This window comes from Thalassophryne amazonica, chromosome 5 (assembly GCF_902500255.1).
Source record: "Thalassophryne amazonica chromosome 5, fThaAma1.1, whole genome shotgun sequence".
NCBI lineage: Eukaryota > Metazoa > Chordata > Actinopteri > Batrachoidiformes > Batrachoididae > Thalassophryne > Thalassophryne amazonica.
Window position 1 is genome coordinate 128,535,214 of NC_047107.1, and position 21,943 is coordinate 128,557,156.

Consider the following 21,943-nt stretch of genomic DNA (forward strand, 5'->3'; position numbering starts at 1 on the left):
TCCCACAGGATATAGTTTCAGACCAGGGTCCTCAGTTTGTGTCCCATTTCTGGCCCGAGTTCTGCAAATTGATTGGAGCCACAGGTAGTCTCACATCTGCGTATCACCCTCACGCCAACGGCCAAATTTAGCGTGCAAATCAGAAGATGGAAAAAGATCTAGCAACTTGGCGTCCCACAATCCTTCCACCTGGGCCTGCTCCTGACCTCGGATACCAGATTTTCCCCATTTCATGTGGTTCATGGTTTTCAACCCTCGTTCTTTCCCCCCACAGACTTGTCCTCTTCTGTACCTTCTGTCAATGCTCTAATCTGGCACTGCAAGGGGATCTGGGTTCGGGCCCAGTGAACTCTGTTGAAGACCTCCTCTTCCTTCCGAGCTCCTAGATGTGGTTGTCGACCTGGAACCTGCTCCTTCGTGGGATGTTCCGGAGCATCACGCCCAGATTTGTGGTTGTCTGTTCATCTTCATCTGCCCAGGACTCTACGGGTCTTTCATGTGAGTTGTTCCTGCAGTCTGTCTGGGAGGCGCAAAAAAAAAAAAAAAAAAAAAAGCTCCACTTTCACCCTCAAAATGGAAATCAACATTTCTGGCAGACTATCAAATCTGAACATTTAAAAACAGCAGGTCAAATCAGGCTAAATTCCCCATGTTTATGGCTTAATATCTCAGGCCATCTCTTATCATGCCCGTGTTCTGTGGAATGATCTCCCCGCATCAATAAAACAGTCAGATTGTGTGGAGACTTTCAAGTCCAGACTCAAGACGCACTTGTTTTCTCGTTCTTATGGCTAACATATTGTGTTACTATGCTTTTTATTTTTACTCTTATTGTGCTTTTTAAATCTTTTAATTGTGCTTTTAATCTTTTAATTCATTTTATCTTGTTTTTTTAATTGTTTTGTGTGAAGCGCGTTGAGGCGATACTGTTGTGAATTGGCGCTATATAAAATGAATGAATTGGCATCAAAAATAAAACACGATGCATCAATATTTTCATAATTCTTCATTTATTTCCAATAGTCAGCTCATTTTGACATTTCATTTACCAGAGACACACACGTGAAGTTGTAATCATTGCTGACAAGTGTTACAGTGAGCTACATTCAGAAGCAGCCCGGTCACCAGGGGCGGTCCTGGAGGCGGGCTGACCAGGCAGCCGCCCGGGGCGGCATCGCGGAGGGGGCGGCACGTCCACACGGCAGTGTGGATGCTGAGAGTCCAGAGTTCAATAGCAAAACAAAGAGTGCAGCGAAACGAGACGAGTCATTGGATAAATGCTGGGCTTTGTCCCGCCCATCGGACGCTCAGTGTGTCTGGGGGTCTATGGGGCAGTGGGCGGGCCTCGACTGGCCCGGACGCTCAGCTTCTGCATGATGATTGGATGATCTGTCTGAGGCTGAATCCCTTTTTGATTGACAGCGAAATGAGCGAATCAGCGATCTTTTGGTGTAAACATCTGTGGGAGCATTTTTTAATTTTCATTCTGTTCTGAGTTGAACCGGAGACTTTCCTAATCCTCTTAGCGGCATTTTCTTTGTTAAAAACGACTAGCGACAAATCGAGCTTCTAATTCTGGTGGGCTTTTTTGTAGCTGCTTGTGTTTGGAGACTGACTTCTATCACTCTTTCTGACTTCTATCGCAGTTTCTGTCCCTACCGAGCAGCGGGTGCTGCTGAGCTCCACCACCGTCACAAAGCGCTCACAGGCGGACACACTTCACACTAGCCTCGCGCCAGTCCCAGCTAGCGAGCTAGCTAGGTAGCAAGCTGCACATAATGGCAGACAATCTGAATGTTGTGGACCGGATTTTGGCGAAGCCATTTGATAGTCTTCCTTACGAAGAAGCCGTGGCTGCTGTCATGGCTTCAGCTCTCAATGGTTTGCAGGCCAAAGTTAAAGCAACAGCCCCCAGGTCAATGTTTGTGCATTGCTCTGCACACAGACTGAATCTGGTTCTGTCTCAGGGGGCTAAATGCTTATCTGAGTGCAGAATATTTTTTGCATCACTCTCTGGGTTGCCACATTTTTCTCAAAATCCACAAAGAGGATGTCTTTTCTTGAGTCTGCAGGCTGCTCAAGGTTGCCCAGAAATGCTCCTACTGGATGGAATTTAACATCACGGATAGTGAGCACTTATTTATATGGTGCGACTTTAATGGAGGTTTAAGTCTTGTTCATTATGGTGAATGGTACTCTATGATAATGCAAAGTGCACTCTGTTGGTAGAACTGAATGACGTGCAAGATTTTGACCATCGGGTGGTGCTGTAGTGCAGTTGTGCTTTCTCAAATACCTGTACTGTACATAGTTGTAATGTGAAGTCACTGAGTTTTGTTTTTTATGTTCAAAAACTTTATTGAGGTAATTATTGTTTATCTTTGTGTTTGTTATTGCAGTAGTCGTTAAAACCGGAAATTTGTTCTTGAAAATAGCTGTTGTGAGTTAATTTGTGGGATTGTGGGTGTTCTGGACGAAGTTAGTGTTTTCATGGGTGGTGGGGCGGAGGTGGTGGCCACGTTAGTGTGCGGGGGGGGGCACGCAGGGGGTTTCGCCCAGGGAGTAAATCACTCTAGGACCGCCACTGCCAGTCACGTTTTATTTTCGTGCCCCGTCACTAAAGTGCCCGCTTTTTGTGATGCAGTTTTTTTATTTTGCTATTTATGATTTTCCCCATCTCCTAACTCTAACCATAGCCATAGCATAAGTTTACCCTCCCAAAACATGAAGCATGACCCCCCCAGACTCCCCCTACACCCCACATTTTGTGCCCCCACTGTCAGAAAATGAATTTGTGCCCCCATTATGAAAAATGCCCCATTTTTGTAGCCCCTTCACAAACCCATAGATGAATGTACTTTTCATAACGTAGTCCCACGAGCTGCAGTGAGACCGGGTTGTCAGAAACCAACAACTCTCCTGGACGTCAGCAGCCGTGTTTCCTGGAACTGAGCCCTGGACTTTACTCAAGTGTTGAAATCAGATGTTATGTGAGCGTGATGAAGGTCATGTTAAGGGACCAAAAAAAAAAAAAAAAAAAAAAAAGAAATCACAGGATGATACATTTGGTTTTGTATTTTTCTTCCAGTTCTTTAACTTCTTGCTTGTGCTTTTTCTTCAAATCATCAATTTCTTCTTTCAGTTGTTTCTCTTTGTGGCTCGACAGCTCGCTCAGCAGCCAACATTCTTTCTTTTGTCTCTCTGTGGTGTTGTTTATTTGTCTCTCGTGTCTTTGCTTCAGTTCTTTTATTTCCTCCATGTGTTTTTCTGCCAGAGCTGTGAAGTCTTTGGTGTATTTCGCTTTGAATTCATTGAACTCCTCCGCTTGCTTTCTGGCCTCCTCTTTATATTTCTTCTTCAGTTCTTCCACTTTTTTCTTGAAGTTTTCCTCCACTTCCGTTCTCTCTTTTTCTTCTCGTTCTCTCCTGATATGATCATCCTCTCTTCTTTTCTTCTCATATTTCTCTCTTTCCTCGTCATATGCCTCTTGGAGCATTTTCAGTTTTTTCTGCTCCTTCTGCCGTCTCTCTTCATTTTCTTCATCTCTTTTGTTCCACCATTCTTTTCTTTCCTTTTCCCAAGCTTCTCGTTCTTTTCTCATCTCGTCTCTACTCTGCTCCAGTTTTTTGTCAATTGTTTCTTTTTCCTCTGACTCAGATTTTATTTTTTTCTCCAGATCATCAAGCTTTTGTTTCCACTCCTGTCTTTTATCTTCCTCCTCTTTCTTCCTGTTGTTGTCCTCCTCTTCTCTCTTCTGCTGTTCAGTCTTTCTCTGCTTGCGTTCCTTTTTGAGGTCTTCTTCCATTTTCTTGAACTGTTGCTCTCTCAGTATTCTCTCTCTTTCAGTCTCTGCTCTCTGTTCTTCCATTCTTCTTTCCATTTGTTGGATTTTCTCCTCATGTGTTTTTTCAAGCTCCTCTTTCATTTTCTTCATCTCTTCTTCCTTCTCCTTCAGGATTCTTTGCATCTCTTTTTCGATGGCTGCCTCTGCCTCTTGGAACATCTCATTGGTGTAGCAGCTGTAGTCGTTCTTGCTCATCATTGTCTTGATTCTAGCTAACAGTTGGCTGACTTGTGTGCGGTTCTTCATGTCTTTATTGTTGAACACATGATATCTGCCACCACAGTCACGAATCAGTTTTTTGAGCGAGTCATCATGTTCCTCTTCAAGAAAAGACTGAAATGTTTGATTCCCCAGGTCATCTCCTCTGGTGAATGTAACAATGATGAAGTCTTGAGATTTCTTACCAAAAAAGTCTTTGAGAAGTTCCAAAGCCTTTTGTTCCTCCTTCGTAAAACGACCAATTTGAATCACAAGTAAAAACACATGAGGTCCAGGAGACAACATGCTGATGCATTTCAGAAGTTCCTCTTGCACGTCTTCATTGGACAGAGTCGTGTCAAACAAACCAGGAGTATCAACAACCGTAACAAGCCGTCCATCAATCTCACCAGCTGCTTTCTCACAAAACTTGGTCACTGACCTGATGCTGGGTTTTGACTCAAAACAATTTCTACCCAAAATGGTGTTTCCAGTGGCACTTTTCCCGCTGCCGGTCTTACCAATCAGCACCATCCTGATACACTCTCTGCTCTGACTGTCACCATTACCTCCCATGCAGTTTTGCTGTTCCACATTTTGCATTTGGGCTTTAAGTCTTATGACCTCTTTCATCTGAGCTTTTGCAAACATTTCCATTGTGAAGGATCTGGATCCTTTGGGTCTCATCTGGTCCACAGCAGCCAAGATCTCAGGAACCTGCTGTTTGTCTCTGGTGTTGAAGACAACATGCCGTCCTCCAAAGCTCTGAATGAGTTCCTGAATGTTCTCAATGCTCTTCAGAAACCTTTTAAACTCTGGTGCTCTTGGATCAGACTCCACAGTGAACAGAATCATGGAGAAATCTCGAATCGCAGAACTGAATGTGTTCTCAATGATCTCTAACTCTGCCTTATCTTCATCAGTGAGGGGACCCACAGGGAGGACCAGGATGAATGCATGAACACCCTCAGGACCACACAGAGAGACACAACTGAATGATTCTTTCATCACTGCTTCCTCAGTTTTTCCAAACATGGCAGGAACCTCCACCAGAGAGACCTGACGTCCAGTCACCAACCCCTTGTTTATAACAGATGAGTTGGTGTCTGACTGAAGTTCTGTCTGACCTAAAATGGTTCTGACTGCTGAAGTCTTTCCTGCTCCTTTTCTCCCAAACAGAACCAGGTTCAAAGTTGGTTGGAGGTCTTCAGTCATGGTGAGGAAGGTTTCTTTGTTTTCATCAACAACATTCTGCATCGTCTCCATCAAGAGATTGTGATCATTTCTGAACATTTCATACTTTCTTCCCCCACAGTCTCGAAGAAGCTGATTCACAGTCTGTGACTGAGTATCTTTGTGTGTTATGACGACCACTGAGTGTCTGAAGGCATCTGGTTCAAACAAACTCAGGATGAACGTCATTGATCGTCTTTTTTCTTCAGTGAAATCTGAAGGTTTCACCAACAGCAGCAGAACATTTGGTCCCGGAGAACAAAGAGCCACACAGCTCCTCAGCTTTTCTCTCACCGCCTCCACAGACAGACTGAAGATGTCTGGAGTTCGTATGGCTATCAGTGGTTTTTGAAAACCAGAACCTTGTTTCTTGGTGATGATGTTATACAGTCGATTCTTCTTGTTATCACTTTTCCCAATCAACAGAATTCTGAGTGCCGGTGCTGAAATAAAACAGAAAAGTAATCCTTTAAACACTATATTCAGTCAGTTTTTCAGCACATGTAGTTGCTACTGTTAAGGTAGTAAAAACATCACATCCTCATTTTGAAACAGGAACACCACAACATAAAGGACACTGGAGACACCGGAGTCACAATATGGGACATACGTATGTTTACAGGGGTCAATAAAGACTTGCACAGGGGTCAAAATTTAAAAAAGCTCCAATCATGTTGAAAATATTCCACATTATTTGTCTGATTATAAAGATTCCAAAAAGGTACAGTTTGGACTATCTATGACTGAAGGTTCTGGAGTTATGGGGTACAAACAGCAAAAATGGTGACAAAGGTCAATTTCAGTTTATACACAGGTCAAAAGTTAAAGTTCCTTCAATGTTGGTAAAAAGTTATGCAAATTATTGGTTGAGCTAATTGGATTAATAAATGGAATAGTTTTGACAGTGTTGAATGCTTGGTCTCCAAAGTAAAGGTCAAACAAGGTCAACGTCCATTGGATTCTTTGACATGTGACATATGTTACCCCGTAACATAGTAACTTTAATTTTTCATTTGTATAGAGCCAAATCACAACAAAGTTGCTTCCACACAGAAAGGCCAGGACTCAATCCCACGACCTTCTTGCTGTGAGGCACCAGTGCTAACCAATTAGCCACTGTACCGCTAAAGCATTTGCTTCAATTCAATTTCAATGGATTTAGTTTATATAGTGCCAAATCACAAAAATCTGCCTCAAGGCGCTTTACACAAGTAAGGTCTACCCTTACCAACGCCCAGAGCAAGAACACAGGCAACAGTGCTAAGAAAAAACTCCCTCTGATAAAGAAACTTCAAGCAGACCAGACTCAAAGGGGTGACCCTCTGCTTGGGCCATGATACAGACATAAATTACAGAGCAGCGTGAGCAGAGCGAGCAGCATCAGTGCAGATGGCTAGATTGCTTGCGACCACGTCTGGAATCCGCTGGCTAGGCTGCGGCCCTGTCAGTGCCCCATTCAGGCTTGTGGGTCATCGGGCAGCCGGCACTGCTGTTTGCTTTCTGTGTCTGCAGCACATTGGAGACAGCCAGCCGGTTTTGCAGCTTGTCTGGTGCCTGTGCTGGGCCTGTGGCTCGTCGAGTTGCGAATCAGCTCTGTGGCTCAGTTGACGTCTGCCGGTCGGACCATGGCTTGCTTTGGGAGGCCGCTAGCCAGGACTGTGAATCGCTGGAAGCTTATATCCTAACTTGTGACTCAGCGGCGGTTGCCAGCTGGACCCATGACTTCAATGGAGCCTATCAGCCAGGTCTGCTGCAGTGGCAGAGGCTGCCATTACATTGGCAGCTGTTGTTTCTTCAGGAAAGCTGGGATGTTTCAGGACAAGCTAAGCTAAGTTATGCTAAGCTAACTGAGCTAGTTGTGCTCAGCTTGGCTGATTATTGTTGTGAATGTCATATTTTTATTTTACTGTTTTATTAGTATTTTATTAATTTTTAGGAGTGGGTTAACTTCTGTGATTTTGGTGTTGTAACAAAATTTTTATATGTTGCTGGTAGAGAGGGTGGCTCTCTTGGAGAGACGTGTTCGTAAGTTGGAACAGCTTACTAGCCTTGTGGACATGGATGTTTAGGGCTTTGTTGATGATGAGCCAGCTGTTATGCCTATTGGCATTAGTAAAGAGGTGTTGGCTGGGGAGGATGGTTTTCGGACTGTGGTCGGGCGGAGGAAGTCACATTGGGCTCGGCGGAAGTGCCTGGTTGTGGCACTCAAATTATATTCGCCTGTGTGAGCTATGAACCAATTTTCTCCTCTGGATATGCCTGATGTCAGTCTTTTGAGCCCACGGACCTCCACTCCTGTCCCCAGGCTGAAACATCGGGTGTTAGTGATAGGGGATTCCATCACCCGCAAGGTTGAGTTGCAGACGCAAGCTGATGTTCAGTGTATTCCTGGGGCGAGAGCTCCTGACATCGCCTCCTACCTCAGGGTACTGACAGTGCAAAATGGTAAACAGACCAAGAAACATGACATGAAATACAGTCATATAATTATTCATGTTGGCGCAAATGATGTTAAGATGAAGCAGTCAGAAATCACAAAAATGAATATAGAGAGGACTTGTGACCTTGCTAGAAGGTCATGTCGGCATCGATTAATAGTTTCTGGTCCCCTCCCCTTCCGGGGTGGTGATGAGGTCTTTAGCAGGCTATTATCGTTAAATATAGGTGGCTGGCACGGTTTTGTACACAACACGGTTTTAGTTTGGTCGATAATTGCCTTCGTTCTGGGGCCGGCGTGATTTGTTGATGCCGGATGGCTTTCACCCTAATAGAGAGGGAGCTGTCTTCTTGTCCGCGAATATAGATAGGGCTCTGCAGGGAGGGTAACGCTCGGAGTATACAGCAGGTCACAGAACATGGGGTGAATGTGGGTCTGGGATCCACTAGTTTAGCGGGGAATTTAGTGCAGACAATCCAAGGTGCTGATCAGATTGAGACTGTGGCCTGCTCCTGTAGACGTGTTCGTAGCGTATAAGCATGCACTATGGACTGCAAAGCGGGCCTACTATTCGGATTTGATCAATAAAAATAAGCACAACTCAGAATTTTTGTTTGACACTGTAGCATTTCTTATTCATGGTCAGTCACCTGTTAGTCATTCTCCATTTATAGCTCAGGGCTTCTTGGATTACTTTGAGAAGAAAATAGAAGACATCAGATTGAGTATATCTCAACATGCCTGGGCTCAATCACTGCACCCTGCTGTGAAAGTGGGTGTTAATAATGAGGTGACACCTAGATTTACAGAATTTGATACTATTTCACTAGACGCGCGGGCAAAGCTCGTGACGTCTACCAAAAGCACAACCTGTGTATTTGATCCTATACCAACAAAATTGTTTAAGGACCTGTGACTCATTCTTGGGCTGACTGTGCTGGAAATAGTTAATCTTTCATTAAGCTCTGGTTCTGTTCCTAGATGTTTTAAATTTGCAGTGATTAAATCACTGCTTAAGTAATGTGGTCTTGACCCTGGTGTATTGAATAATTATAGGCCGATATAAAATCTGTCAAATGTTCTGCTCTAAAATTGTGGAAAAAGTAGTCTCACGACAGCTTGTGGACCATCTTATTGAGAATAATCTTTTTGAGCCACGTCAGTCTGCTTTTTTTTAATCACTCCACAGAGACGGCGCTTATTAGAGTGGTGAATGATTTTCTGTGCGCAATAGATTCGGACACCACGATGGTTTTAGTGCTTCTAGATCTTAGTGCTGCGTTTGATACTGTGGATCATTGTGTTTTACTGGATAGGCTGGAAAATTACTTTGGAATTACTGGAAGTGTTCTTGCTTGGTTGACGTCATACTTGTCCAGTTGTTCTTACTATATTGTGTATAATAACACTACTTCTGGCCTTGCTGAAATGAAATTTGGGGTTCCACAAGGGTCTGTGTTAGGCCCCTTGCTTTTCTCACTTTATATAGCGCCCCTTGGGCATATTCTGCAGCATTACAGGATTGCCTTTCATTGTTATGCTGATGATACTCAATTGTACATGCTGATAACTGCTGGTAATCTTGCCCATATAAAAGCCTTAGAAGATTGCCTTATATCTGTGAGAAGTTGGTTGTCTAGTAATTTCCTACTCTTGAATTCTGATAAGACTGGAATGATGGTTCTTGGTCCAGCCAGACATCGGCATCAATTTGACCAGCTGGAGCTAAATTTAGGTTCGTGTGTTGTGCATCATACGGACAAAGTGAGGAATCTTGGGGTACTTTTTGATCCTACGTTGTCTTTTGGCCCCCACATTAGGGACATTACGAGGACTGCCGTCTTCCATCTGCGAAACATAGTGAGGATTCGTCCCATCCTGTCTATGGCTGATGCTGAGACTTTGATACATGCATTTAGTTCCCCGTTAGTTCCCCCCCAGCATTTAGTTCCCCGTTAGTTCCCCTCCGACAGATCCCAAGCAGCCGGGAAAGCAGGCCGACTGGGTGACTGTGAGGAGGAAGCGTAGTCCTAAACAGAAGCCCTGTGTACCCCGCCAACCCGTTCACATCTCTAACCGTTTTTCCCCCACTCGGCGACACACCCGCCGAGGATCAAACTCTGGTTATTGGCGACTCTGTTTTGAGAAATGTGAAGTTAGCTACACCAGCAACCATAGTCAATTGTCTTCCGGGGGCCAGAGCAGGCGACACTGAAGGAAATTTGAAACTGCTGGCTAAGGCTAAGCGTAAATTTGGTAAGATTGTAATTCACGTCGGCAGTAATGACACCCGGTTACGCCAATCGGAGGTCGCTAAAATTAATATTGAATCGGTGGGTAACTTTGCAAAACAATGTCGGACTCTGTAGTTTTCTCTGGGCCCCTCCCCAATCGGACCGGGAGTGACATGTTTAGCCGCATGTTCTCCCTGAATTGCTGGCTGTCTGAGTGGTGTCCAAAAAATGAGGTGGGCTTCATAGATAATTGGCAAAGCTTCTGGGGAAAACCTGGTCTTGTTAGGAGAGACGCCATCCATCCCACTTTGGATGGAGCACTTCTCATTTCTAGAAATCTGGCCAATTTTCTTAAATCCTCCAAACCGTGACTATCCAGGGTTGGGACCAGGAAGCAGAGTTGTAGTCTTACACTGCTCTCTGCAGCTTCTCTCCACCTGCCATCCCCTCATTACCCCATCCCCGTAGAGACGGTGCCTGCTCCCAGACCACCAATAACCAGTAAAAATCTATTTAAGCATAAAAATTCAAAAAGAAAAAATAATATAGCACCTTCAACTGCACCACAGACTAAAACAGTTAAATGTGGTCTATTAAACATTAGATCTCTCTCTTCTAAGTCCCTGTTAGTAAATGATACAATAATTGATCAACATATTGATTTATTCTGCCTTACAGAAACCTGGTTACAGCAGGATGAATATGTTAGTTTAAATGAGTCAACACCCCCGAGTCACACTAACTGCCAGAATGCTCGTAGCACGGGCCGAGGCGGAGGATTAGCAGCAATCTTCCACTCCAGCTTGTTAATTAATCAAAAACCCAGACAGAGCTTAATTCAGTTGAAAGCTTGTCTCTTAGTCTTGTCCATCCAAATTGGAAGTCCCAAAAACCAGTTTTATTTGTTGTTATCTATCGTCCACCTGGTCGTTACTGTGAGTTTCTCTGTGAATTTTCGGACCTTTTATCTGACTTAGTGCTTAGCTCAGATAAGATAATTATAGTGGGCGATTTTAACATCCACACAGATGCTGAGAATGACAGCCTCGACACTGCATTTAATCTATTGTTAGACTCGATTGGCTTTGCTCAAAATGTAAATGAGACCACCCACCACTTTAATCATACCTTAGATCTTGTTCTGACTTATGGTATGGAAACTGAAGACTTAACAGTATTCCCTGAAAACCCCCTTCTGTCTGATCATTTCTTAATAACATTTACATTTACTCTGATGGACTACCCAGCACTGGGGAATAAGTTTCATTACAGTAGAAGTCTTTCAGAAAGCGCTGTAACTAGGTTTAAGGATATGATTCCTTCTTTATGTTCTCCAATGCCATATACCAACACAGGGCAGAGTAGCTACCTAAACTCTGTGAGTGAGATAGATTATCTCGTCAATAGTTTTATATCCTCATTGAGGACAACTTTGGATGCTGTAGCTCCTCTGAAAAAGAGAGCTTTAAATCAGAAGTGCCTGACTCCGTGGTATAACTCACAAACTCGCAGCTTAAAGCAGATAACCCGTAAGTTGGAGAGGAAATTGTTGTATGGCTGGGGGGCCTGGCTGCCTTTTTGTTTCTGTCTTTTGTTTTTCCTTCCAGGTGGCTTGCATTTGGGACTGAGTGGCTGTGTTGGTGAGGTTATCAGGACCTCACCCTGATCACCTGCGGCTCGTCAGGACTCACAGCTGAGGTGCATCTATATGGATTGGAACATGGTGGCATTTAAGACTGGAGTATACAGTGTGCATTTGCCAGAGACTCGACCTTGTGACCAGACGGGTGAGATCGTCGTCTCGGGAGCCATCTCATCATCAGTGGATGCAGAGAACGTCCAGGGTTTGATGCACGGTCTGTGAAAGAGGAGGGGGTGAGGTCTCACGCTCGTCAGCACACTTCCTGAGGTACGTTAGATTTTGTGACCAACATTTATACAGTCAGTAAATGTGGTGTCCCTCACACCTTTATTATATTGAGCTGTATGTTGGTCATGTATCGGCTTCCACTGCAGTGGAGTTTTGTGAAGTGGATGTTCCATGCCTGCAGGTTGGGAAGCTGATTAGTAATCAAGCCAGGAAGTGTTTGCTGTTTGTACACCTTTAAGTGTTCTCTCTGTGTGTAGAGTGTGGACTCACATAATGGTTCCTTCTTTCACAGACTCGGTTTGTTGCGGCCACCTGGGGGGTGTCGGCGGGGTCCTTGGGTCCGAACAGCTTCTGGCTCCGGACCGTTAGCGCTGCTGGGAGCGCACCACGCCAGACCGCACTTTCTTTTGTTGTTTTTTGTATCACTGTTATGTATTAAATTCAGTTAGCCTTTGTACCATGCTCTGCTTATTTCATACTGGGTCCTTCAAACGCTGGTCGGTTCTCCGAGCTGCGTCCGACACATAACAGTAGTCTCTGGCCAAACATCACGGACCCAGCGGTAGCAGAGACGGTAACGCGCCGGGAAGGCGGCAGCAGACGTTCAGAAGTTATCCGGATCAGTTGCGGGTGCTCTCCGCCCGGATGGTGCGTGTTTGAGAACCCATTACTGAATACTGATTCGTGCTCTCTTGCAGCCGTGTTCCTGTGTGTGCCTTATCCGTGGGTCGTGGTGGAGTGTGACTGGCGACGGCTTCGCGTCGCACTTCGACCGGATAAGAGGTTTGAACGGGAGCTGCAGGAGTGAGTCTGTAATGGGTGAACGCGCACGGCGGAGCTCTGTGGCACGGGTCGCGGTGCTTCCTGTGTTACAGTCGTAGCCCCGTTTCCCCGGGTAATGATAGCTACTGCGTCTGTTGTGTCAGCTCCGGTGTTATTTAGTTGAATCACATTTTTGGTTGTATGCTGCTCACAGAAAGGCAGCATGAGTTTGTTTTCTCAGTTACCAAAGGGGGTTTTCATTTTTAGCACTTTGGCTCCCTCTTTTGGTGACTGAGTCACATTACCGTCAGGCTCTTAAGTTGGAACAGGTGTGTTCCATTTGTTGGAGCTTGACGGTATAAATCACTTATTTGTTTTGTGTTAGTTCATTTTGTGTGGGTGTTTTTTGAGTTGGTTTTTGTGTGGGATTTTATTTTTTTTGTTTTTCACTATTTAGTGTCTGGGGTCGTGACCCTGCAGTTCTGCCAAAAAAAAAAAAAAAAAAAAAGACCCGAGCAACCTTATGTCAGTCTGTTAGTCTTTCTTTTATTTTTATTTTTTCAGTTTCACCTCCCAGGGTTTGATGGGACGGTCCCCTGGGGAGTCATGGGGGGGGGGTATTTGGGTTGTTGTTTTTTCTTTCTTTTTTTTGTTTTGTTTTTTGTTATGCCCTCTCTTCTCCTCTGACTCCAGCCGTGTGAGCCGTAGTGTCGGCGTTGCTGGAGTGGTGCAGTTAGGTTGTGCTGGGCGTTTCCCAGGTAACCTCTGCACCCGGGAGGGGAGGGGGGGGTTTGGGGTATTTTCTTTTTGTTCCCTCTCTTCTCCTCTGGCTCCAGCCGTGTGAGCCGTAGTGTCGGCGTTGCTGGAGTGGTGCAGTGTGGTTATGCTGGGCGTTTTCCAGGTAACCTCTGCACCTGGGGGGGGGGGGTGTTTTCCCCCCAGTTTCCGCCCTCAGGGTTTGACTGTGGTGTCCTCTGGGGGGGAAAGGGCTGTGGGTCCATCTAGCCATAGACGGCCGGGCTGGGTCCGTTGGTCGTGAGGGGAGGCGTCTCCTGGGGTTGACGAGTGGTCCTCTGGGAGGCGCTGGGAGTCCCCGTGGGTGACGTTGGATCCCAGAGGGACCTCGGCTGTGGTTATTACTCCTGGAGCTGGCGGGAAGTCCTCTGGGGGGTGTTGGTCCCTACATGTCGTTTGGGGGGGGGGGGGGGGGGTTTAGCGCTTTTATTTGTAAGCTTAAGTTTGGGGTTTTTCTTTTCTCCTCATCCCGGGGTTTGATAGGACGGTCCCCTGGGGAGGGGGGGGGGTGGTTTGGTTGTTTGTGTTTGTCTTTTTTGTTTTATGACTAATGACCGCACATGGTTGGATAAAGGCTGACTGCACAGGTTTAAGAACTCCTGGCCACACCTGTGCTAAGTGACTGACTGAAACAAAGGCAAGGATGCAGCCAGAGGAGAGGACATCAACCATTCTATTGGAAGACGAATGCAGATGCGGTTTCCAGCCATGGTCCCTGGAGGGGGGTGTTTCTCCTGGGCCAGGTTTGTGTGGTCGCCGGGAGGCTTCCCGTGAGGGTGGGGTACTGTTGTATGGCTGGGGGGCCTGGCTGCCTTTTTGTTTCTGTCTTTTGTTTTTCCTTCCAGGTGGCTTGCATTTGGGACTGAGTGGCTGTGTTGGTGAGGTTATCAGGACCTCACCCTGATCACCTGCGGCTCGTCAGGACTCACAGCTGAGGTGCATCTACAATGGATTGGAACATGGTGGCATTTAAGACTGGAGTATACAGTGTGTATTTGCCAGAGACTCGACCTTGTGACCAGACGGGTGAGATCGTCGTCTCGGGAGCCATCTCATCATCAGTGGATGCAGAGAACGTCCAGGGTTTGATGCACGGTCTGTGAAAGAGGAGGGGGTGAGGTCTCACGCTCGTCAGCACACTTCCTGAGGTACGTTAGATTTTGTGACCAACATTTATACAGTCAGTAAATGTGGTGTCCCTCACACCTTTATTATATTGAGCTGTATGTTGGTCATGTATCGGCTTCCACCGCAGTGGAGTTTTGTGAACTGGATGTTCCATGCCTGCAGGTTGGGAAGCTGATTAGTAATCAAGCCAGGAAGTGTTTGCTGTTTGTACACCTTTAAGTGTTCTCTCTGTGTGTAGAGTGTGGACTCACATAATGGTTCCTTCTTTCACAGACTCGGTTTGTTGCGGCCACCTGGGGGGTGTCGGCGGGGTCCTTGGGTCCGAACAGCTTCTGGCTCCGGACCGTTAGCGCTGCTGGGAGCGCACCACGCCAGACCGCACTTTCTTTTGTTGTTTTTTGTATCACTGTTATGTATTAAATTCAGTTAGCCTTTGTACCATGCTCTGCTTATTTCATACTGGGTCCTTCAAACGCTGGTCGGTTCTCCGAGCTGCGTCCGACACATAACAGTAGTCTCTGGCCAAACATCACGGACCCAGCGGTAGCAGAGACGGTAACGCGCCGGGAAGGCGGCAGCAGACGTTCAGAAGTTATCCGGATCAGTTGCGGGTGCTCTCCGCCCGGATGGTGCGTGTTTGAGAACCCATTACTGAATACTGATTCGTGCTCTCTTGCAGCCGTGTTCCTGTGTGTGCCTTATCCGTGGGTCGTGGTGGAGTGTGACTGGCGACGGCTTCGCGTCGCACTTCGACCGGATAAGAGGTTTGAACGGGAGCTGCAGGAGTGAGTCTGTAATGGGTGAACGCGCACGGCGGAGCTCTGTGGCACGGGTCGCGGTGCTTCCTGTGTTACAGTCGTAGCCCCGTTTCCCCGGGTAATGATAGCTACTGCGTCTGTTGTGTCAGCTCCGGTGTTATTTAGTTGAATCACATTTTTGGTTGTATGCTGCTCACAGAAAGGCAGCATGAGTTTGTTTTCTCAGTTACCAAAGGGGGTTTTTCATTTTTAGCACTTTGGCTCCCTCTTTTGGTGACTGAGTCACATTACCGTCAAGCTCTTAAGTTGGAACAGGTGTGTTCCATTTGTTGGAGCTTGACGGTATAAATCACTTATTTGTTTTGTGTTAGTTCATTTTGTGTGGGTGTTTTTTGAGTTGGTTTTTGTGTGGGATTTTATTTTTTTGTTTTTCACTATTTAGTGTCTGGGGTCGTGACCCTGCAGTTCTGCCAAAAAAAAAAAAAAAAAAAAAAAAAGACCCGAGCAACCTTATGTCAGTCTGTTAGTCTTTCTTTTTATTTTTATTTTTTCAGTTTCACCTCCCAGGGTTTGATGGGACGGTCCCCTGGGGAGTCATGGGGGGGGGTATTTGGGTTGTTGTTTTTTCTTTCTTTTTTTTGTTTTGTTTTTTGTTATGCCCTCTCTTCTCCTCTGACTCCAGCCGTGTGAGCCGTAGTGTCGGCGTTGCTGGAGTGGTGCAGTTAGGTTGTGCTGGGCGTTTCCCAGGTAACCTCTGCACCCGGGAGGGGAGGGGGGGGTTTGGGGTATTTTCTTTTTGTTCCCTCTCTTCTCCTCTGGCTCCAGCCGTGTGAGCCGTAGTGTCGGCGTTGCTGGAGTGGTGCAGTGTGGTTATGCTGGGCGTTTTCCAGGTAACCTCTGCACCTGGGGGGGGGGGGGTGTTTTCCCCCCAGTTTCCGCCCTCAGGGTTTGACTGTGGTGTCCTCTGGGGGGGAAAGGGCTGTGGGTCCATCTAGCCATAGACGGCCGGGCTGGGTCCGTTGGTCGTGAGAGGAGGCGTCTCCTGGGGTTGACGAGTGGTCCTCTGGGAGGCGCTGGGAGTCCCCGTGGGTGACGTTGGATCCCAGAGGGACCTCGGCTGTGGTTATTACTCCTGGAGCTGGCGGGAAGTCCTCTGGGGGGTGTTGGTCCCTACATGTCGTTTGGGGGGGGGGGGGGGGGGGGGGGGAGTTTAGCGCTTTTATTTGTAAGCTTAAGTTTGGGGTTTTTCTTTTCTCCTCATCCCGGGGTTTGATAGGACGGTCCCCTGGGGAGGGGGGGGGGGGGGTGGTTTGGTTGTTTGTGTTTGTCTTTTTTGTTTTATGACTAATGACCGCACATGGTTGGATAAAGGCTGACTGCACAGGTTTAAGAACTCCTGGCCACACCTGTGCTAAGTGACTGACTGAAACAAAGGCAAGGATGCAGCCAGAGGAGAGGACATCAACCATTCTATTGGAAGACGAATGCAGATGCGGTTTCCAGCCATGGTCCCTGGAGGGGGGTGTTTCTCCTGGGCCAGGTTTGTGTGGTCGCCGGGAGGCTTCCCGTGAGGGTGGGGTACTGTTGTATGGCTGGGGGGCCTGGCTGCCTTTTTGTTTCTGTCTTTTGTTTTTCCTTCCAGGTGGCTTGCATTTGGGACTGAGTGGCTGTGTTGGTGAGGTTATCAGGACCTCACCCTGATCACCTGCGGCTCGTCAGGACTCACAGCTGAGGTGCATCTACAATGGATTGGAACATGGTGGCATTTAAGACTGGAGTATACAGTGTGTATTTGCCAGAGACTCGACCTTGTGACCAGACGGGTGAGATCGTCGTCTCGGGAGCCATCTCATCATCAGTGGATGCAGAGAACGTCCAGGGTTTGATGCACGGTCTGTGAAAGAGGAGGGGGTGAGGTCTCACGCTCGTCAGCACACTTCCTGAGGTACGTTAGATTTTGTGACCAACATTTATACAGTCAGTAAATGTGGTGTCCCTCACACCTTTATTATATTGAGCTGTATGTTGGTCATGTATCGGCTTCCACTGCAGTGGAGTTTTGTGAACTGGATGTTCCATGCCTGCAGGTTGGGAAGCTGATTAGTAATCAAGCCAGGAAGTGTTTGCTGTTTGTACACCTTTAAGTGTTCTCTCTGTGTGTAGAGTGTGGACTCACATAATGGTTCCTTCTTTCACAGACTCGGTTTGTTGCGGCCACCTGGGGGGTGTCGGCGGGGTCCTTGGGTCCGAACAGCTTCTGGCTCCGGACCGTTAGCGCTGCTGGGAGCGCACCACGCCAGACCGCACTTTCTTTTGTTGTTTTTTGTATCACTGTTATGTATTAAATTCAGTTAGCCTTTGTACCGTGCTCTGCTTACTTCATACTGGGTCCTTCAAACGCTGGTCGGTTCTCCGAGCTGCGTCCGACACATAACAGAAATGGCATCTCACTAATTTAGAAGATCTTCACTTAGCCTGGAAAAAGAGTCTGTTGCTCTATGAAAAAGCCCTCCGTAAAGCTAGGACATCTTACTACTCATCACTAACTGAAGAAAATAAGAACAACCCCAGGTTTCTTTTCAGCACTGTAGCCAGGCTGACAAAGAGTCAGAGCTCTATTGAGCCGAGTATTCCTTTAACTAGTAATGACTTCATGACTTTCTTTGCTAATAAAATTTTAACTATTAGAGAAAAAATGACTCATAACCATCCCAAAAACATATCGTTCTCTTTGGCTGCTTTCAGTGATGCCGGTATTTGGTTAGACTCTTTCTCTCCAATTGTTCTGTCTGAGTTATTTTCATTAGTTACTTCCTCCAAACCATCAACATGTCTATTAGACCCCATTCCTACCAGGCTGCTCAAGGAAGCCCTACCATTAATTAATGCTTCGATCTTAAATATGATCAATCTTTCTTTATTAGTTGGCTATGTACCACAGGCTTTTAAGGTGGCAGTAATTAAACCATTACTTAAAAAGCCATCACTTGACCCAGCTATCTTAGCTAATTATAGGCCAATCTCCAACCTTCCTTTTCTCTCAAAAATTCTTGAAAGGGTAGTTGTAAAACAGCTAACTGATCATCTGCAGAGGAATGGTCTATTTGAAGAGTTTCAGTCAGGGTTTAGAATTCATCATAGTACAGAAACAGCATTAGTGAAGGTTACAAATGATCTTCTTATGGCCTCAGACAGTGGACTCATCTCTGTGCTTGTTCTGTTAGACCTCAGTGCTGCTTTTGATACTGTTGACCATAAAATTTTATTACAGAGATTAGAGCATGCCATAGGTATTAAAGGCACTGCACTGCGGTGGTTTGAATCATATTTATCTAATAGATTACAATTTGTTCATGTAAATGGGGAATCTTTTTCACAGACTAAGGTTAATTATGGAGTTCCACAAGGTTCTGTGCTAGGACCAATTTTATTGACTTTATACATGCTTCCCTTAGGCAGTATTATTAGACAGCATTGCTTAAATTTTCATTGTTACGCAGATGATACTCAGCTTTATCTATCAATGAAGCCAGAGGACACACACCAATTAGCTAAACTGCAGGATTGTCTTACAGACATAAAGACATGGATGACCTCTAATTTCCTGCTTTTAAACTCAGATAAAACTGAAGTTATTGTACTTGGCCCCACAAATCTTAGAAACATGGTGTCTAACCAGATCCTTACTCTGGATGGCATTACCCTGACCTCTAGTAATACTGTGAGAAATCTTGGAGTCATTTTTTATCAGGATATGTCATTCAAAGCGCATATTAAGCAAATATGTAGGACTGCTTTTTTGCATTTGCGCAATATCTCTAAAATTAGAAAGGTCTCTCAGAGTGATGCTGAAAAACTAATTCATGCATTTATTTCCTCTAGGCTGGACTATTGTAATTCATTATTATCAGGTTGTCCTAAAAGTTCCCTGAAAAGCCTTCAGTTAATTAAAAATGCTGCAGCTACAGTACTGACAGGGACTAGAAGGAGAGAGCATATCTCACCCATATTGGCCTCTCTTCACTGGCTTCCTGTTAATTCTAGAATAGAATTTAAAATTCTTCTTCTTACTTATAAGGTTTTGAATAATCAGGTCCCATCTTATCTTAGGGACCTCGTAGTACCATATCACCCCAATAGAGCGCTTCGCTCTCAGACTGCAGGCTTACTTGTAGTTCCTAGGGTTTGTAAGAGTAGAATGGGAGGCAGAGCCTTCAGCTTTCAGGCTCCTCTTCTGTGGAACCAGCTCCCAATTCAGATCAGGGAGACAGACACCCTCTCTAATTTTAAGATTAGGCTTAAAACTCTCCTTTTTGCTAAAGCTTATAGTTAGGGCTGGATCAGGTGACCCTGAACCATCCCTTAGTTATGCTGCTATAGACTTAGACTGCTGGGGGGTTCCCATGATGCACTGAGTGTTTCTTTCTCTTTTTGCTCTGTATGCACCACTCTGCATTTAATCATTAGTGACTGATCTCTGCTCCCCTCCACAGCATGTCTTTTTCCTGGTTCTCTCCCTCAGCCCCAACCAGTCCCAGCAGAAGACTGCCCGTCCCTGAGCCTGGTTCCTTTGGAGGTTTCTTCCTGTTAAAAGGGAGTTTTTCCTTCCCACTGTCGCCAAGTGCTTGCTCACAGGGGGTCGTTTTGACAGTTGGGGTTTTTCCGTAATTATTGTATGGCTTTGCCTTACAATATAAAGCGCCTTGGGGCAACTGTTTGTTGTGATTTGGCGCTATATAAATGAAATTGATTTGATTTGATTTATTTCTTCCAGACTGGATTATTGTAATGCTTTATTTTCTGGTCTGCCGCAGTCTAGCATTCGGGGTCTTCAATTAGTGCAGAATGCTGCTGCCAGACTTTTAACACAAAGTAGAAGGTTTGCTCACATTACACCCATTCTGCCGTCCCTTCATTGGCTTCCACTTTCTGCCAGATCAGAATTTAAAGTCTTGTTGTTGGTTTATAAAATTGTTCACAGACTGGCACCTTCCTACCTGGCAGACTTGGTTAAGCCTTACATACCTGCGCGGCCCTTGCGTTCGCAGGGTGCAGGGCTTCTGTGTGTTCCGAGGGTGAACAAGAAGTCTGTGGGGTATAGAGCCTTCTCCTACTGTGGTCCGACTCTTTGGAACGATCTACCTGCAGTTATTAGAAGTCTGACACGGTGGAGATTTTAAATCAAGACTGAAGACACTTTTTTAGACTGTTTTATCAATAATCTAATTTGTTTTTATGTTTGCCTTGTAATTTCTTTTTATTCAACTGTGTTTTATCTTTTTATTGTGCCTTTCTTGATTTTAATTTTGATTTTAAATTACTTTGTGTTGTTATGAATTGCGTGTAGTGCCTTGGAGCGACTTTGTCGTGAGATGGTGCTATATAAATTAATAAATTGAAATTGAACAATTTACAAAACAAATATGCAGGAAATGTTGCCGATGCACAGGACAGGAGGGTTTCAGAAACAGATACCATACCCATCTCTGGATGGAGCCACACCTCAAACAGAGGAAAAAAAAAAACAATCAGGTATCGGAAAGACAACAAATACAATATAATTTGTCAGCATTAAGCAACAAGAAAAATAGAAGAAATACTAAGCTCTACGCTTCACTAAAAGACACAGAATTTAGATAAAGCTGAGGCTGGACCACGCTCCGCAATCATGTCGAGTGTAGTTTTGAGCACTGAGTTTAAACTATCCATAAGACTGTCTACTGATTAGGTATTTTCCAAACGTGAAGGTAAGATATCAGGCAGTCTAGCTTCGAGCTCAGTCGTAGCTGAGGAGTTGATGCGTCACCGCAATGATAAATAAGGTGGTTGTTCCACTAAACACGGCAGTGAAACTGTAAACCTAATAAGTGAGTGATCAGAGACCACTGAAGCAAGAGGCATGATGTCAATATTCATGACTGCAATACCACGTGCAAGAACCAAATCCTGGGTATTTCCACTAATGTGTGTATAATCCTTAACGCATTGCCGAAATCCTAATGCATCCACAATTTCCATAAATGATTGGCAGAGGGGATCAGAAGGCTTATTTATAGGAACGTTAAAGTCGCCAATAATCAGAATACTATCTGTATTATTTGATAAGTTGGAGATGAACGCACCAAATTCATCTAAGAATTCAGAGTATGGGCCAGGGGGCCTATATCATGGGTTAAAGCAATAAATTTTCATCTGACTGAAATTTTTTCCTGGCAAACATCAATGCCAGCAATTCCTTAAAATGTGGCGTAGTGGGGGGCACACACTGTTTTTTCCTCAGTAAATACAATAAACACATTATACAGCATACAAATCAATTCTAAATAGCCTCTAAGGAGAGACAGACAAACCATAAAAAGAATGCAAAACCTGAACATAGAGGTACATAAAAAGGTGGTGGGGGTGGGGTGTAGTCTTGATTCTGGGGGGTCTGGGGGATCTCCCCCAGAACATTTTTTTAAAGACCAAGTCAAATTTTGTGTATTCTGGTGAATTTTAATGGGTATGAAGCCCTCTGAATCAAATAAAACTCACTTCAATCTGTGAAGTAAAAACACAGTATTGATTATGGGGCGGTCTGGGGGATCTCCCCCAGAATTGTTTTTAAAAGAGCAAGTTAAATTTTGTATATTCTGGTGAATTTTAATGGGTATGAAGCCCTCTGAAACAAAGAAAACTCACTTC

At 45.3% G+C, this 21,943-nt stretch overlaps 1 protein-coding gene across 1 annotated transcript in view; it reads right to left on the reverse strand.

Moving 5' to 3' along the window:
- Positions 1-2,788: 2,788 nt before the first annotated feature.
- Positions 2,789-21,943, reverse strand: part of LOC117511317 (GTPase IMAP family member 8-like) — a 112,528-nt gene continuing 93,373 nt past the window's right edge. The window contains exon 6 of the mRNA XM_034171344.1: positions 2,789-5,718. Within this exon, the coding sequence (XP_034027235.1) occupies positions 3,050-5,718 (2,669 nt within the window). The 3' untranslated portion in view covers positions 2,789-3,049. The remainder of the gene's footprint in view (positions 5,719-21,943) is intronic.